At 54.5% G+C, this 17,278-nt stretch overlaps 1 protein-coding gene across 20 annotated transcripts in view; it reads left to right on the forward strand.

Annotated features, from left to right (window-relative positions):
- The window catches only part of MAP4 (microtubule associated protein 4), a 145,774-nt gene that overhangs the window by 66,468 nt on the left and 62,028 nt on the right, over nt 1-17,278 (forward strand). For 19 of the 20 annotated variants that reach the window (XM_077304286.1, XM_077304284.1, XM_077304287.1 and 16 more), the window contains one exon: nt 15,547-15,678. The exons of the other annotated variant lie outside the window; for it this stretch is intronic. In XM_077304286.1, coding sequence (XP_077160401.1) covers nt 15,547-15,678 — 132 coding nt within the window. The remainder of the gene's footprint in view (nt 1-15,546; nt 15,679-17,278) is intronic. 20 annotated transcript variants of the gene reach the window in all.

Here is a 17,278-nt window from a genome sequence, read left to right on the forward strand (position 1 = left end):
TGAGAGATGCCTTCCTCACCACAGAGAGGGGCCTTTGTAGGTGCCGGGGCACTCGGGACCCCCTGGGCGAGCCTCCAGAGGAGTGACATAAGAACTGTCTAGAGCTGTCTAGAGGAGCCCTTCAGGGGGCTCAAAAAGTGGACTCCCCCACCCCCCATGACAGAACCAACCTGTACATTTCCCACCGGGTGGTTGAATGGGCACCAGTGGACTGTTTATCATAGTAGAAAAAGAGAGAAGAGGGTTTTTTTAACTCCCAGAAGGAAACTCAAAGTGACTTTCCCCACTACAGAAGCCCTGTGAGGCAGGGGGAACTGAGAGAGCTCTGAAAGAACTGTGACTGGCCCAATGTCACCCAGCTGGCTGCATGTGGAGGAGAAGTGGGAATTCAAAGCCAGCTATCCAGATTAGAGGATGCCACTCTTAACCACTAAGGAGGTGGGGAGCTCCCCCTCGCTGGCCGTCTTCAAGCAGTGGCTGGACAGATCCTTCTCCTGGATGCTGGAGGCTGATCCTGCACTGAGCAGGGGGTGGGACTGGGTGGCCTTCATGGCCCCTTCCCACTCTGGGATTCTAGGAGTCTAGTTCAGCAGTGGAATGGGCTGCCTAAGGAGGTGGGGAGCTCCCCTCACTGACCATCTTCAAGCAGCGGCTGGACAGATCCTTCTCCTGGATGCTGGAGGCTGATCCTGCACTGAGCAGGGGGTGGGACTGGGTGGCCTTCATGGCCCCTTCCCACTCTGGGATTCTAGGAGTCTAGTTCAGCAGTGGAATGGGCTGCCTAAGGAGGTGGGGAGCTCCCCTCACTGACCATCTTCAAGCAGCGGCTGGACAGATCCTTCTCCTGGATGCTTGAGGCTGATCCTGCCTGGACTGGATATATTTTGCTCAGTTGAGCAGATCAGAATTTGGTGTCCGTTGGGGCTATTGGGGCCCAGCAGGGCTCTTCTGAGGGTCTTCTCAGGGAAAGGCCTCGGCCTCTTTGCCCTGTGGCTGGCCCTGCAGAGGACCTGGCTGGCCCCTGGGTGAGACAGGAGGCTGGACTGGAGGGACCCTCCCTGGCCTGACCCAGCAGGGCTCTTCTGAGGGTCTTCTCAGGGGAAGGCCTCGGCCTCTCTGCCCTGTGGCTGGCCCTGCAGAGGAACTGGCTGGCCCCTGGGTGAGATGGGAGGCTGGACTGGAGGGACCCTCCCTGGCCTACCCAGCAGGGTTCTTCTGAGGGTCTTCTCAGGGGAAGGCCTCGGCCTCTCTGCCCTGAGGCTGGCCCTGCAGAGGAACTGGCTGGCCCCTGGGTGAGACGGGAGGCTGGACTGGAGGGACCCTCCCTGGCCTGACCCAGCAGGGCTCTTCTGAGGGGCTTCTCAGGGGAAGGCCTCGGCCTCCCTGCCCTGTGGCTGGCCCTGCAGAGGAACTGGCTGGCCCCTGGGTGGGACGGGAGGCTGGACTGGAGGGACCCTCCCTGGCCTGACCCAGCAGGGCTCTTCTGAGGGTCTTCTCAGGGGAAGGCCTCGGCCTCTCTGCCCTGTGGCTGGCCCTGCAGAGGAACTGGCTGGCCCCTGGGTGAGACGGGAGGCTGCACTGGTGGGACCCTCCCTGGCCTGACCCAGCAGGGCTCTTCTGAGGGTCTTCTCAGGGGAAGGCCTCGGCCTCTCTGCCCTGTGGCTGGCCCTGCAGAGGAACTGGCTGGCCCCTGGGTGAGACGGGAGGCTGGACTGGAGGGACCCTCCCTGGCCTGACCCAGCAGGGCTCTTCTGAGGGTCTTCTCAGGGGAAGGCCTCGGCCTCTCTGCCCTGTGGCTGGCCCTGCAGAGGAACTGGCTGGCCCCTGGGTGAGACAGGATGCTGCTGCTCTGTCTTTTTTTTTGAGGTTGCCCATTTTTAAAGAACATGGTAACTAGCTTAACCGCCTTGGCCGGCTTCACACCAAGGACCTCCAGGAAAGGCACCTGAAGGCATCCCCAGCCCTGATATCTGTACAACCATTCCAGCCGTGGCAATTCAATGAAATTCAGTGTGTTGTGTATTTTTGCAGCTTAAGCGTTACTCACTCAGAATTAAACTGATACCTGGAATTAAACCTTGTTGGGCTTGGCTTTGTTCAGCCCCCCAACCAGTGTCCCACAGGGGTGTCTTTTGGAAGGGCATTGCTGGCTGCCAGCGCAGAGTAACCTGGGGGCTCTAGCTGACTGCCAAGGGCTGCCCTGTGTTAATAAGCGTTGGAGGGGTCGGGTGAGCGCTAAAGGAGGTCGGTGGCTTAATTTTGGTTTTGACATTGTGCGACATGCTCTTTAGTTGGGAGACAGGATTCTGTCTCTCAGAGTGTGTGTGTGTGTGTCGCGGGGGGGGGGGGTTGGTTCGTTTAGAGCAGGTTGCTGGAGGGTAACGGTCTCTCGAGGGTGGGAGCAGAGTTGTGTCTGAACAGAGAATGAATATTTCATTCACTGAAGGAACTCGGGGGCAGTCATGTCCCAGCTGATAAAGCAGCCCTGACTGCTGCCAATTTTAGGCCGCTCTTGCAGTTCAAGGTTGGGGTACTTGAGTGGGCGTCTCCTTCACCCAGGCGGGAAGGTAAGGGTGCCACGCATAACGTAGAAGAAGACTGTAAGAGCTCGGGGAGAAGTGCTGCCCAAAAGTTGTAGGTAACCCGAAGTGCAGAGACCGAGGAGGTCTGCGGTTCGTGGATTCCGATCTGGGGCTCTGCAGGCAGAAGCCTTCCGTGGCTGCCGCGTGGATCAGGTTGGTGGGGTGAGGAGCTGGGAGGCTGGATCTTTTCCCTCCCCTCATTTGTCCCGTGTTTGTCGTGATCTCTCACTTTGTTCTGCTTCCACGTTAATTTTGGCAGCGGAGGGCTTTGCTTTCTGTGTGCCTCTGAGGGCTGCTTTGTTGGATTGGACGGTCAGTGCCCCTGTTGTTGCCGCCGTGCTCAGAAGAGGAGGTCACTTTGTCTTCCGTGGCCTCGATTAAGGGCGGGCGGGGGGAGGACAGGAGGCTTCAGCCCAGACTGACCAGGGGGGCAGCGGTAGCTGCTTTCCTCGCGCCAGACCTGCCGTTCCCTCTCGGAGGCTTGAGGCGGCTTTTGGATTGAGCACCTGGGTACCTGCTGGCCCAGCGTGGGCCCCCTCAAAGTGGGTGGCCGCCCCCCAGGGCAGATGGGCTTGGAGGGCTGAGCAGATCGTGGACTGAGGAGGAGGAGAGGAGATTATATCTATGGTAATACATTCTGTGCATGTTGGCGTTCTGTCTCCTGTTCGTGATGATTAGTTTGGGGAGGGGGGCATGGAGGGTGTTGGATTTCCAGAGTCGTTTGGCCCCACCCATGACAGGGTCTGGGATTGGGAGAGGCCGTTCTGGCAAGTAGGGCCGAAACACCAGATTGGATGTATTGTGGCGATAAAAACATGAGTTTTTGGAAACATTTCCTTCATTTGTACTTTGCCTTTCTCTTCAGCAAGGACCTAAAGTAGCTCTCAGCATTCTCCTTACCTCCATTTTATTCTCACAACAGCCCTGTGAGGTAGGCAGGCTGAGAGATTGAGGGTTCTAGTCCTGCACTCTTAACCACTGAGGCACACTTTGGGGGAATGCCCAAATCCTCAGCCTGAGGCTTCCTCCCCCTGTTTACTCATGGGTGTGGGCCTGATCCCACCCAAGTGGAAGCCTTTCTCAAGAGCAGCTCTGTCTCCTGACCTTTTGACTCCTCCTTCCTGGTTGGTGTTCGTTTATATACCGCAGAGCAGAGAATCACTGTGGTTGTGGGCGTGTGGGTGTGCTCTGTGTTTGAAATGTGGGGCGTCTCCAGGAAAGCCAAAGGCATCCATCCTAAGGAGCAGGAAAGAGAATGCAGAGGCCCTTGAGGCAGAAGGGCCGGCCTGCTAAGGGGGAGCGCGATTCCCCGCTTGGGATAAGCTCACATGCAGGATAAAATCACGGGCCCATGGCTGGGGAGGGACACGGAGGAGTCTCTTCTGGATCTCTGAGCCTTTGGGCAGAAATCTCTGTGCCTCATTCCGTGCAGCTCATGTAATGCAAGCCCACTGACATCTTTGAAAACTCAGTCAAAAGCGGATTTTTTTGGGTGTTCTTCCTTTCACTCACTGTGCTGGAAATAGAAATCGGATGGAATGGCTTAGAACACTGAACACTTTTGACAAAGGGATGTAAAAACTCTGAGTCCTTGATTCTATACTTTAAGCCTTAGAGCAGGCGAAGGATCTTTAGTTCTGTTCTGTTTTCTAGATTGAATAGATGCCTTCTATGCTAGCCTCAGAAACTGCTGAACCCCGTATGGCAGCTCAGCTCATGTGCCGCTTCACTCTGGGAAGGACCGGTGGTCTGATGGGGGGGGGGGGGGGCACATGTCTGCACTCACCAGGTCCCAGGCTCAGGCCCTGGCAAAGTGTCTTCTCTGCCTGAGGCTGCCGCTGGTCACCGCAGACAACACCAAACGAGGGCTAAGGCGTCTTCAGACACGCGCATAAGTTCTGAGCGGTGGCCAGCTCAGTCTATAGTCCCAAATTACAGAAAGGTCTAGCATCATTTGTTAATTTTTGTTTAAAACTTTCTGGGTGTCCCAGCGCACTTCCTCACATGCATGGAGGCGCACGTCCCTTAGGCCTGGCTAAATTCCCAGCACAGAGTGAGGAAGGGAGGTGTTACGAAGACGGTTCTGTGTCAAAGAAGATCGGGTCAAGAGAGCCATCAGTTCATTATCCGTCTTGTTGTGCAGCCCCACATTGGGACTGCGCAGGTGCAGGCCGGCCATGGAAAGCTTTTCTACCTTAGGCCCTACGGGAGCGCTCCCACCTCAGCTACCGCCCCCTGTAGGGCTTAAGCTAGAACAGCTTTCCGTGGCCGGCCTGCACATGCGCAGTCCCAACGTGGGGCTTCACACAAGAGGTCGATGAACAACGGCTACAGGTAAGTGAGACCCCGTTTTCATCCATCCGCTGGGAATATGAGGAACTCCCAACCAAGAGCGGGGTCGCCACCCAAGCTGATGGTGCAGAAGGTAATAGAAGCAAGATGAAACGCTTTTCCAAGGCACGAATCGCCTGAGTGACGCGGGAGACAAACAAAGGGATGTTGTTTTCTTTGAGAATGGGTGAGAGACACTCAAAGCATGTGCAATAAAGTCTGAGAACTTTTTCAAGTTTTCACTGGAAAAACGGACATCTTGAGAGGTACTGGAAAGAATTCTCGTGGCTTTCTGGGTTTTTTCTTTCTTTCTTATTTTGAATGAGTGAACTAAAAGCCACTCAAAAGAAGTACTAGAAATGTATAGTAGGTGGGTTTTTAAAATGTAAGACCACCTTCAGCCATAGATCATAATTCCTACACTACCATAGATACAAAATTCCTATTTTATACTTGCCACTGCCCTCCCTGTGAGGGAGCTACAATTCACTGGCACCCTTAAGACCAGCAGTCTAATTCTGTGTCCAAGCTTTTGTGGGCGTGTCCAGAACAAACCTCAGCTGGTCTTAAAGGTGCCATTGGACTCAAAGATTGCCCTGTGAGGTGGGTTAGATGGAGAGCGCACCTGGCCCAAGGACATCTGGGGGTCTTCCGTGGAAGAGCAGGTGGGGATTTGAACCTGAGTCTCCCAGATCCTGGACTGATATTCTATCCACTGTCCCTTACCCTTGACCTGGAAACCACAGGTGGGCCAGAATGCAGCTGCTGGGATCCTGACCGGGACGTCTTGGAGGACCCATATCCAGCCTGTGCAGAGGCAGCTGCATCAGTTGCCAGTGGTTTTCTGGATCAGATCTAAGGTTTTGGTTTCGGCCTTTAAGGCCATCCGTGGTCTGGGTCCCACATAGCTGAGGGGCCGCCTGTCACCTTATGTCCCCCACAGGGCCCTTTGCTCTGCGGGTGCAAACCGGTTGGTGGTCCCTGGGCCAAGAGAGGTGCGTCTGGCCTCGACCAGAGCCAGGGCCTTCTCGGTCCTGGCCCCGACCTGGTGACTGAGCTCCCGGAAGAGCTGAGGGCCCTGCAGGAGCTTCCTCAGTTCCGCAGGGCCTGCCAGGGCTATGGCTGAGGCCAGAGCACTTAAGACCTGGGCCTTCCTCGCCAGAACTGCAGCATCATCCAATCTCCCTGTGGCAGGTACTAAATTACGTCGTTATCATCATCATACTATACTGCCTTTTGGGGAAATTAGCAAAAGGATTAAAAACGGAGGGGGGGGCAGGTTTCCCTCTAGGAGTGAAGGCATTGTGAAGTCCGTGGGGGGCCTGAGAGTGGGGAGGCTCAAGAGGTGCCTGTCCTTGTTCTTGGCAGTGCTTAAAAATGGGCAAATAGACAGGTTTGTACGAAGCGCTTTTTCAGGTAAGAGGAGGGGAGATGTGAATTCCCTGAGACGCTTCGGTGGTGCGTTGCATCAATAATGCACCAGGGAGATGAGTGATCTATTGAGGGCAATCCCTTGATGCGGCTGCTGCTTGGCTCCCTCCTCCTCCTCCTCCTCCTTGGTGGGAAATAAGGCGCCCCCCCCCCCCAGGCTCCGTCGCCCGCAGTCCTGCGTTGCACAGCCTCACGGTTTCCAGTGTGTTGGAGTCTGCTCTGCAGCCAGCTTTATTCCTCCTGCTGCCTTTGTTCAGCCCTCCTGCTTTGTGCAGGACGTCTCCCTCCCCTTCCAGCCCCACAAGCTTGTATTGATTTCTGCCTTGGCTGTTTTGCAGGGCCTCGGATACCTAAGGGGGAGTGGGAGGGAGCTTATGTAATGTGGACTTTCCGTAGCCTTTTCAGTCTGGCCTCTTCCAGACGGTTCGCTCTGGAAATGTCACGCACCCCAAGTCGGTGCCTACACAATTGCTGGGCCTGTCACTCACTTTCGGCCATGCCTTCCGAGCAAATGGCTCAAAACTGGATTAAGTTATTATTTCTGTTGCAAAATGCTCAGCGGCTCCAGGCTCTTTCCCCTCACATTCAAAGTTGATGTGTCAGTTGACACCCAGCTGAGAAGCGAAGGACGTTTAGGAACGGCGCAGCCTCCCTGTTTGTCCCCCTCACCTCTGTCTTTGTTGGCTTGTTTATTTTTGTGGTAAAGCAACTATCCCGGGCTTTCTCAACCAGGGTTTCAAGAAACCCGGAAGCGTTTCCCAAATGAGTGGCAGTTGATTCTTTTTAAAATAATTTTTAAAAATGTATCAGATATTTATCGGGTGATGTGACCATATATGCTCCTGTTGACCCAACTGCCCCTCCCCAAATGGCCAATGCTGGGCGTGGAGAGGGTGGGGAGAAGAAGGGTCCCAGGCGGGCGTGTCCACAGCTCTGCCTGATCCTGCCACTTCGGGGGTTTCTCAAAGCCTGGAGAATGTCTCAGGGGCTCCTCAAGGGTCAGAAGGTGAGAAAGGCTGAACTCTTCTATAAGATCTCAAGAGCAGTAGGACGGGCCTGTAGGGAGTGGTGGGAAATAAATCGAATAATGATGATGATGTTGATGATGATGATGATGGTTTGCAGAATCGATACAGCTAATTCGGCCCATTTGGGCTTCCCTTATTAATACTTATTCATGATATTTTAATTTCTTTCCTTTAAAAAAGCCTTGTGCACTGCCTCCCTCATAAGCTGCAGGCGAATAAAGATGTTATTTAACGACCGTCCCCAAATCTTCCTCCAAGGAAAGCCCTGCTTCACGCACTCAACAGAACATCCATTCAGTTAGCAGATTTTACAGACCTTTCTAAAGGCCATTTAGGATAATGTTTGGTGTTCAGGTTCTGGAAAGCTGCTGCAGAGAAATGGTCCAGCCACATAAAAGGCCTGTTTTCCAGTGGGGTGGATTAGCTCTGAGGTGGGCGTGGTAGCAGAGCATTGGGCTCATCTAAGGGTCAGCAGTTTTGTACCAGGAAAGACCATCCTTCAGGTACATGTAGGGCCTCAGATGGTGAAGAACTCTGAAATGTCCAGCACTCTGAATAGAACTCTGAAGCAAACTGGTGCCCTGCTGGAGTTTGTCCAGCAAAGGATAACGGGTGTATAATCTGCTTTTTTTGCCATTAACTCACAGCTGACGTAGGGTGACTCCCTAGGGCAGGGGTAGTCAACCTGTGGTCCTCCAGATGTCCATGGACTGCAATTCCCATGAGCCCCTGCCAGCATTTGCTGGCACACCTTTCCTGTGTGTAAGTGCAGCGTGACAATTGGAAAACCCTCACAATTTCCCCCCTCAACCAAAGATGGGTATTTTCTTTTGGTCCCATCCCTGGCTCCTGCATAGACTAATCTGCAGTAAAAACTCAGAAAAGCAGGGCGGGGAGGTGGGTGGGAGGGGGGATTGCGGGTTGCTCAGTTGAGCTGCTTTTTAATGAAAGCTTCCTGATATTTTAAGACCTAAATCCCGGAGCAGCCAAGCTTTTTCTGCGGCTCGTGTTATGCCAATTTCCGCCTTGCTTTGACGTCCCGCATCTCATCTCTTTGGGGGCTCCCTAGAGTGGCGGCCGGCCGCAGCACCAACACGGGCATGGCGCCTTGAGTGGATCCCTCTCTCCCCACCACTCCTTCTCCGCCACATGTGAATTTGCAGATTTCTTTTGCGAGTGGGAGCTGGGAAGCTGAAACTAGGTCATGCGGCCTCTGTGCACGCGGATGTGAATATCGGCTGAGAAAGAGGCGGTAATCTGGGCATTAAACAAACCTGACTCTAATGCTGTGGGGGGTTGCTATTTTAAGCTCTCCATCTCCGTGATTGTTCTGTGCTGACTGCTGGCAATTGGTTATTTGCGGGAGCCTTTGTGCTCCAATTGACAACGCTTTTCTGTCAATTGCTTCTGAATGGCGCCAGCTGAACGGATGCGACTGGCTGAATTTCCTGGGTGGGACCAGGCTGGTGCCTGCAGACAGCGGAGGAGCTAAGCGAGGCATATGGAGAAGCCATGCCGGGATCGGACCCGTCTCGTCTTCGTTCAGGGGCTGAAACAGCCTTGTTCTCTTCCTTGCTGCTGGGGAAAAAGGGCCTTTCCCTTCCATCTTTCAAAGGCCGCAATCTAAATCAAGACCTTTTTTTGAGCTCCAGAATATCCCTTCCCTTCTGCCTCTGAGGCAGGGCGAAGCTGGAGGGGGTGGGCAGCTAGCTTGTCTTGGGCACGCCTGCGTCCAGGACCTTGTACTCCATCTGCCTCCTTGCCTGCCCAGCTCTCCTGCTTCTGGCCCTCTTTCCTGCCAGCAGCTCACAGCCTCTCCTCGCTCTGAGCTCCCTCTGTGGTCTTCTTCCCAGCCAAACTGCCCTCTTGCAGATCACCCTGCCTGCAGGGTGGGCTGCCAGCATCCCATGGCTGACCCATGGCTCCCCGACACCCCTCGGCCTTTTAGTTATTCCACGGTCTCCCTCACAGGCGGCCTGTGGTTGGAGGGTGAGGGAGCAGCTGTTTTTCGACTCCCCCTGGTGTAGTCCTTGGGCATGGGATGCCACACCCTTGCGCTACTGCCTGGGGGCCGGGCCGGGGGGGGGGGAGCTCCTGGGATCTGGTGGAAGTTGCCTCAAATCCCACAGAGAGAGAAAAAAAATTATGAGCAGTAAATGCAATAAAATGAATTCATTGGCTGTAGTGCTCCTGGAGCTACTTATTTGAGCCTTTTAGCTTTCATTCTGGACCAACCAGAGATTCTCGTTTTTTGTGGGGAGGGGCCTCATCTGGGCGTGGAATTGGGGTCACTGGGTGGGCAGGTAGTTGTGACTAGATGAACCTGGGTGTTCCTTCCAGCTCAATGATTCTATGATTCAGGTGAAACTACTATGTGCTTATTTTATTTATTCATTTAATTTATATACCGCCTCTCACTATGATGCCTGAGGGTGGGGAGCTGATGTAGGTAGCATATATACCTGTTGATGGTGTGCTCATGAGGCCCCTTGGAGTCAGAGGGCTCAGTCCCTGGCATCTCCTCTTAGGGGTGAGTGACGTGAAAGACTCTTTTCTGCCTGAGGCCCTGGAGAGCTGCTGTCACTCTGAGTAGACTGTACTGAGCTTGACGGATTGGGGGCGGGGGTGGGGGTCTTGTTCAGGCCAAGGTGGCTTCATGCACCTGCAGAAAAGGCCTGAGGGAGGAAGAGAGTGGCCACCTGATCTGGCCCTCCATCAGAACACTCTGTTGCTGGCGGATTTGTTAAGCAACTTGGGGTTAATATTTGTTATAATATTTGGTGACTTTCTGTTAGGGGTGGGTGGGTAAGCCACTTTGAGCCTGCACCGAGCAGAGAAGAGTGGGTTAAAAGTGGCCCAAATAAATGGGGAGTTTTATTGAAACTCAGCTGTTGTCGGTCCAAGTCCTTTGTGCTGGCCCATTTCTAGAGCTGGGCAGCATTTCTGCTACAGAGGCACCTACTTGTGGTTTCCCCCCAGAGCTGGTGATATTCAGGCTCACCCCCAGCAGAGGAGGGCAAAGCACGGCCAGAGGCCGTTTCTAGCCTGGAGGGAGTTTTTTATCAGTTCAATGGCTCCTCTACCCGCTGGACTGCAGCATCACCGGGTCACTGCTCTGGAAAAATTACGAAGCAGATTGAGGGTTGATAGCTATTAAGAGCCATGGAGAAGAGGGGCCACGTGTGGGCCATCGCCTGCTTCTGAGGACTCCCACTGTGGACACTCTCTGTGGCTTGCTTTCAGTCCCCCTCGGTTCCCCCTCGCTCTGTCCTTTCGGAAGGGATGAGTTCCAGGGCTGCTGTCCCAGGATGGGTCAGCTGTAAGTGCAGGATCTCTCGCAGGCCTCTCTTCTCCCTCACCAGGAAGTGTAAATTCCCCTTTCACCCGGCTGCCTGTCCTGTGTGAGAAGCCTTGCAGGTCACTTCAGCCGTGGAATGAAAAGCCCACGTGACCCAATGCAAGGCCTCCGTGGGAAACAGGAGCAAGTTCCTGGGGCTCAGCAGTAGAGCCTTTGCTTGGCTCACAGGAGGGCCCAGGTTTAGTCCCCTGCATCTCCAGCTCAGAGAACCAGGAAGTGGGTGGTGTCACAGGCCTGAGACCCTGGAATCATAGAGTTGGGAGGGACCTCCCTATCGGGTTGTGAATGTCCTGCACAGTGCAGGGGGTTGGACTAGATGACCCAGGAATCCCTTCCAACTCTATGATTCTATGGTTCTAGCCCTCTCGCTCCTCCACTGTCACCTGCCACCCCCTTGAACCTTCACAGAATCAGCCTCTCCGTCAGATGGCTCTCCAGCCTCTGCTTAAAAATCTCCAAAGATGGAGAACCCACCCCCTCCCGAGGAAGCCTAGAGAACTACTTCTAGCCTGCATGGACCAAGACCCTGGTTCAGGATAAGGCCACTTCCTCTGTTCCTTTTGGAAAAGGTTCCCACAGTTCCGTAGTACAAGTGAAGAGAGACATATGAACCATCCAAGAACATGCCAGTTTGTGGCAGAAAAGCCATGCTTGAGTAGACAGGGGTTGTTAGCTCAGAGTGGGTGGACAGCGGGAAAATGATAGAAACTTGGAAAGGCCAGAGAATTTCTTTTGCTTGGGTGGCTTTCTCCACTGCACTCCTCTTCCCATCTCTGCTTGCTCCCTTCGGACCAGTTGAGCTCCTTGGCTTGTAGACCAGACATATAAATTTCCCAGCAGAGATGTATCCCTTTTGGAGCTGCTAGTTAGTTAGTGCATGCAGGAGACCTGGCTGTTCTCTTGTATGGCTGGGGTGAATCTGAGCTTTCTCCTCTGCAGGCTGGGCTGAGAGTTTGGGCCGTCATCTGCTATGGCTGGCTTGGAGCCTATCCCGTGCTCTGACTACCCTCTGCATCTCAGCCACCTAGCCAAGACTGCTTGTATTGGGCCTCTTGCTTCGAGGCAGCTGGGCTTCCGTGGCACAAGATGGTGGCAGCGCTGAGTCCGTAGCCATTCGCTCTTGCAGCTGGTCTCTTTGGGGACGGAGTGGGAGGGAGATGTGCCTCCATGGTCACCTGCCCTTCATGAAAAGAAAGCGTCTGTGGAAGGCTCAAGGTTGGCTTGCTTGATGCACTTGCCCTGCAGTGTAGGGACAATAGCTGCTTACCTTGCAAGAGTGTTGTATGCAAAGGCATGAATAAGTATTAGTAGTTTCTGAAACCTGATGCCTGAGGTGAGTGAATTTGACTAGCACAGTGCGCCAGGAATGACGTAGTCTGGGGCTGGGCTGCGAAGGGACGTTTTCCCTCTCTCTTGTGTGAGTTTGGAGGGCTTGTTTGCCCCCTGCCCTCTAGCCCTTGGCTCGTCCTCCCGGCGTCTTCCTTGAGGCCACGGAGCAGAGCCGATGCTTGCAGGCTCCTTCGTGATGAGGCTGTTTATTGAGGAGTCTGCGGAGACTCGGCTGGCCCACAGTGAGAGCTGCCCTTGTGGTGATTCCCTGTCCAAAGCTGGCTTGCTGGGAGTTGGATTTCTGCCTGGTGCCATTCCCTTGGAGAACCTCTTCTTGACGTGTGGCTTGGCTCCAGCTTTCTGTCGGGCTCCATGGAGACTCTGGGCTTCTTGACATGTAATCTTTTAGATGCATTAACTCCCCCCTCTCCACACACACACAGCCCCCCCCCCCAGTCGGGTCACGTGGCCACGTTGCTCTGTGTGGAGCAGACCATAAAAGCAAGGAAAGGAGTCCCACTGGCGGCTGGAGAGAGCGTGCGCCTGTGAGTGTGCACGCTCGTGTGTCCGAGGCCTGGGGCAGGGCAGCCCACGGATCAGGCCCTGGCTGTAGTGCAGAGAACTGCTTAGTTTGTGTTTCTGTGACCCTTCCCCACCATCTGGGACTTCCTTGGGCTTACGGTGGTGGCATAAATTGACCGTATCACTACGTTTTCCGTTCCAGTTAGCACAATTGTTGTCAGCCTCCGTCTGTTGGGAAGCCAGCCTGGTGCATCGCTGCAAAGCTTGGGTAATGGCGCTTTCCCGGGGTGGAGTGCGCTCGACTTGTTTGCTGATCTACGTGCAAGTTTTTGAGAGGGCGTGGTCCCCTCCTACGAGCCTTTGTGGGTGAGGAACGCACCAGATCAGCCATGGAATGGGCGGTTGGCGTCCTCCGTGAAAGGCTTTTGAGCACGTGAAGGGCAAGGTAGCGGGGTTATCCAACAGCCAAGAGCCTGGCCCGGTTGAGCATGCCACGCAGGCTGGGCTTCCAGACAGAATTCTGTCCCAGCCATGGCCCAGTCTTTGGTAGACCCCCACTTAGTATGCAGTTCTACCCGCTGCACCTCCAACAGGTTACCCCACGAAAAGAGGACCAGAACAGCAGAAGAAGGGCAGGGCAGGTTCTTTCCTCAAACCGGATACTGCAGAGCCGGGGGGGGGGGGGGAATGCAGGAGAGGCGAGGCAAGATAATTAAAGGGTTGGAGCGCATTCCCTATGAGGAGGTGGAGGTGATGCAGTTTAGGAGAAAGGTGACTGAGAGGGAGACATGACACACGTGGGTGTGTGGGTGTTTGTGAAGTTCAGGCTTATGGCATTACTGACCTTCAGAACCTCCTGTTGTTACCAGCCTTGCTCAGGTCTTGCAAACAAGAGGTCGGTGGCTTCCTTTACGGAAACAATCCATCTCTTGTTGGGGTCTCCCTCTTTTCATGCTGACTGCAACTTTTCCTAGTATTAATTATGCATCGTGTGGAGAGAGGGAGGCAGTTTCTCCCCCTCTCCCCATAATCCTAGATCTCGGGGCCAGTCCACAAAGCTGGTGGGGCACAGAGAGAGGCACGTGACAGTAGGGAGTCATTCGTGAACAACGGTGGCACTCACGGCCAGGAGGCTCCAGTGATGGCCATGAGGGATTGGGCAGGGTCCTGGGGGGAGAATGCTGGACGAGATGGACCACTGGTCTGATCCCGCAGTGCTGCTCTTACATTCCTCACTGCTTTTCTGGGCAGTCTCACAGGGGGACTGTGTATGAGCAGGCTTGCCGTTGGGTAGGTCTTCACAGCTAAAACCTCCCTGAGTAGGAGCCCATGATCCCTGGGTGGCAACAAGCTTCGACCCCTCCCTGCAGGCCTCAACTACAGGCCTGTCTTGCCGGCCCTGCAGAACTGTTTTAAGTCCCACGGACCCTCATCTCACTCAGGAGAGCGTTCCACCAGGGCCAGAAAAGCCCTGCTTTATTCCTCCAGCATCTAATTTGGGAAGGCTGAATATTTATTCATTGTTTTGCCCTGATTTTTAGGAAAAAGAAAATTAGCCCCCAAAGCTGCTTATGACACCTACACGGCAATGTGAACATCAATAAAAAGGTGCAGGGCGTGCGGGAGGGAGGGGAGCTCCTAGCCCAGGTATGAGGGAAGTGCTTACCTGCTGCCTCTTCTCCTTCTGGCTTTGTGGATGGCAGCAGGCAGCTGGATGCAGGCTTCGATCAGTGGTTGCCAGGCAACTGTCTCTTCTCCCTCTCATTGAAGAAATGGAACTAAAATAACTGGAACAAGGCAAACAAGTTCAAGGCCCATCAGTTCACAAATAAGCCAAATTTCCAGAGCTTAACATGGAATTCTACAGAGCAGTTCCCCTTAGTTTTCACTACAAGGATAGTAACCAGGACCTTTTCGTTCCAACTGCTGGCTTAGGATGCAGCCATGACAGGAAACCTACTACATGGTGTTTCGGTGGGAGAGTTAGAATGTGTGCCCAGTGGGCCCAGTGGAGCCCAGGCCTTTCCGGAGAGCTTCAGAGGGCGGCCATGATGGTTTGCAGTAGAAGAGTCCAGTAGCACTGCTGAAACGGTTGCAATGGGTGTCCTGCAGAGCCCCAGTCGTCCCACCTGGTATGAAAGATGACTGCCAGGTGTGCAGCGCCCTTCTTCTGAGGGAGGAGAGAGCAACAGGGCTCCTGGCAGTAGAAACCCAATGCAAATTTCCCTGATCAAAGGAGCGGCATTTTTAAGGTACTTTGTGTACCAACCTCCTGAGGCCCTCAACACAGTTCTCTTTGTTCATTCCTATCAGGCTTATTCACATGAGCCAGAATCACAGCCCCACAGACTGCCGTGGCTGTTGGCCATAGTGTGGGGGGAGCGCTTCCACGGCCCACAGGCTATTTGTCACGTGTGGTGAGGAGTCAGAGAGGGCTTGGGCAGAACTGGCCTGATAGGAAAATTCAAATTTCTAGAGGGTGAGGTGAAAGTACTCTTCTCATTCGGAGTGGGAAGGGTTATGGCTCAGAGGGGGAGAGCGGAAAATCCAAGACTCGGTCCACAGCATCTCCTGTTAAAAGAACCAGGTAGATATTCATGAGAAAGACCCTCTGCCAGAGACCTGGAGAGCCACTTCCAATCTGAGTTGACCGTCCTGACCTTGGGTGTGGTTTAGTGGTGGAGCATCTGCTTGGCATTCAGAAGGCCTCAGGTTCAATCCCCGTCCTCTTCACCTTAAAGGAACAGGCAGGAGGTGGTGTGGAAAGCCTCTGCCGGAGACCCGGGAGAACTGCTGCCAGCCTGAGTAGACAATGCTGACCTTGACGGACGAATGGTCTGATCCAGTCTAAGGTGGCTTCCTGCGTCTTTACGTTCTCCCCTGAAAGAGCGGATGGTTCTTCAGGGGCCAGGCTCCCTGTTCCAGAGAGTAGTAACGGTGCTGCTCCTTTCCCTTCCCTTCTCAGTGCCTCCAGGAAAAATCATGGATGATCAGATGTCTTACAAGGAATTTCTGGACCACAACGTCTCGTGGGCGGTGGACGAAAGGGACCGAAGCTTTGACTCTCAGCTAGCCTTTCAGCCCTCCGAAGTGGCAGGTAAGACACTGCAGAAGCGAAACAGCTCCGGTTTAGGCCCCGAGTACAATGCAGTCTGGAAAGTGGATCCTCTCCCATCTGTAGCTTGACCCAGAATATGATTCAGAAGCGGAGCACTTTAGCTTGTTGGCTGCTGCAGGGCTCGGCCCAAATCGCAAGTGCTCACCAATGTAGAAGAGCGTCCCAAGCCCAGGAGCCCCTTCCAAGGTGGTTTTGGCAGGAGAGTCTCAGTAGTGAGAGGAAGCACACAGGGCTCTCACCGTGCCTGCTCCAGTGCACCTGCTGACCACCAAGGCTCTCGATTTGGCCCTCCGGATCCAATGTGGGTCTTTGTGGCCAACACCCAAGCCTCTTCCTCTACCGTGTATGGTGGTTGTGAATAGTATACCTCGTGGCGCTTTCCACGTTTGTTATTTCCTGATCTCTAGGTTATCAGGTGCATGAGCATGTGGAATTCACTGCCAGAAGACGCAGTGATAGCCATAGATGGCTTTAGAAAGGGGATCAGACAGATCGATGGAGAAAAGATATATTGGTAGCTACCGGCCATGGTGACTAAAGTGAGCCTCCACATTCAGAGGCAGTAAACCTCTGAATCCCAGTACCAGGAGACAACATCAGGAAGAGATCTCGGCCTTTACTTCCTGTTGTGGGCCCTCCAGCGGAACTGTTTGGCCACTGTGTGAGAAAGGATGCTGGACTGGAAGGACCCTCCCTGGCCTGATCCAGAAGGACTATCCTGATTTTCTTGCCAGAGGAAGTCCTCAGCCTCTCTGTCCTGTTGTCGGCCCTGCAGAGGAACTGGCTGGCCCCTGGGTGAGATGGGAGGCTGGACTGGAAGGACCCTCCCTGGCCTGACCCAGCAGGGCTCTTCTGAGGGTCTTCGCAGGGGAAGGCCTCGGCCACTCTGCCCTGTGGCTGGCCCTGCAGAGGAACTGGCTGGCCCCTGGGTGAGACGGGAGGCTGGACTGGAGGGACCCTCCCTGGCCTGACCCAGCAGGGCTCTTCTGAGGGTCTTCTCAGGGGAAGGCCTCGGCCTCTCTGCCCTGTGGCTGGCCCTGCAGAGGAACTGGCTGGCCCCTGGGTGAGACAGGAGGCTGGACTGGAGGGACCCTCCCTGGCCTGACCCAGCAGGGCTCTTCTGAGGGTCTTCTCAGGGGAAGGCCTCGGCCTCTCTGCCCTATGGCCGGCCCTGAAGAGGAACTGGCTGGCCCCTGGGTGAGAAGGGAGGCTGGACTGGAGGGACCCTCCCTGGCCTGACCCAGCAGGGCTCTTCTGAGGGTCTTCTCAGGGGAAGGCCTCGGCCTCTCTGCCCTGTGGCCGGCCCTGCAGAGGAACTGGCTGGCCCCTGGGTGAGATGGGAGGTGCGACTAGAAGGACCCTCACTGGTTTAATCCAACAGGGCTCTTCTGATGTTCATAAAAGCCTTGAGTTCCATGAGGGACAAAAGATGAGATATGAAAACATATTTCCTTGTGTGTGCTTTCCACAAACCCCGAGATCCATTCCAGTGATAACATCCGGTTCATGTAGTGAAAGGTACCTCCCCCATCTGCCTGGTTTCCATACATTCATCCCCTTTGTGTTCCCTGACTCCTTG

The sequence above is a fragment of the Paroedura picta genome, chromosome 11 (assembly GCF_049243985.1).
Source record: "Paroedura picta isolate Pp20150507F chromosome 11, Ppicta_v3.0, whole genome shotgun sequence".
Lineage (NCBI taxonomy): Eukaryota > Metazoa > Chordata > Lepidosauria > Squamata > Gekkonidae > Paroedura > Paroedura picta.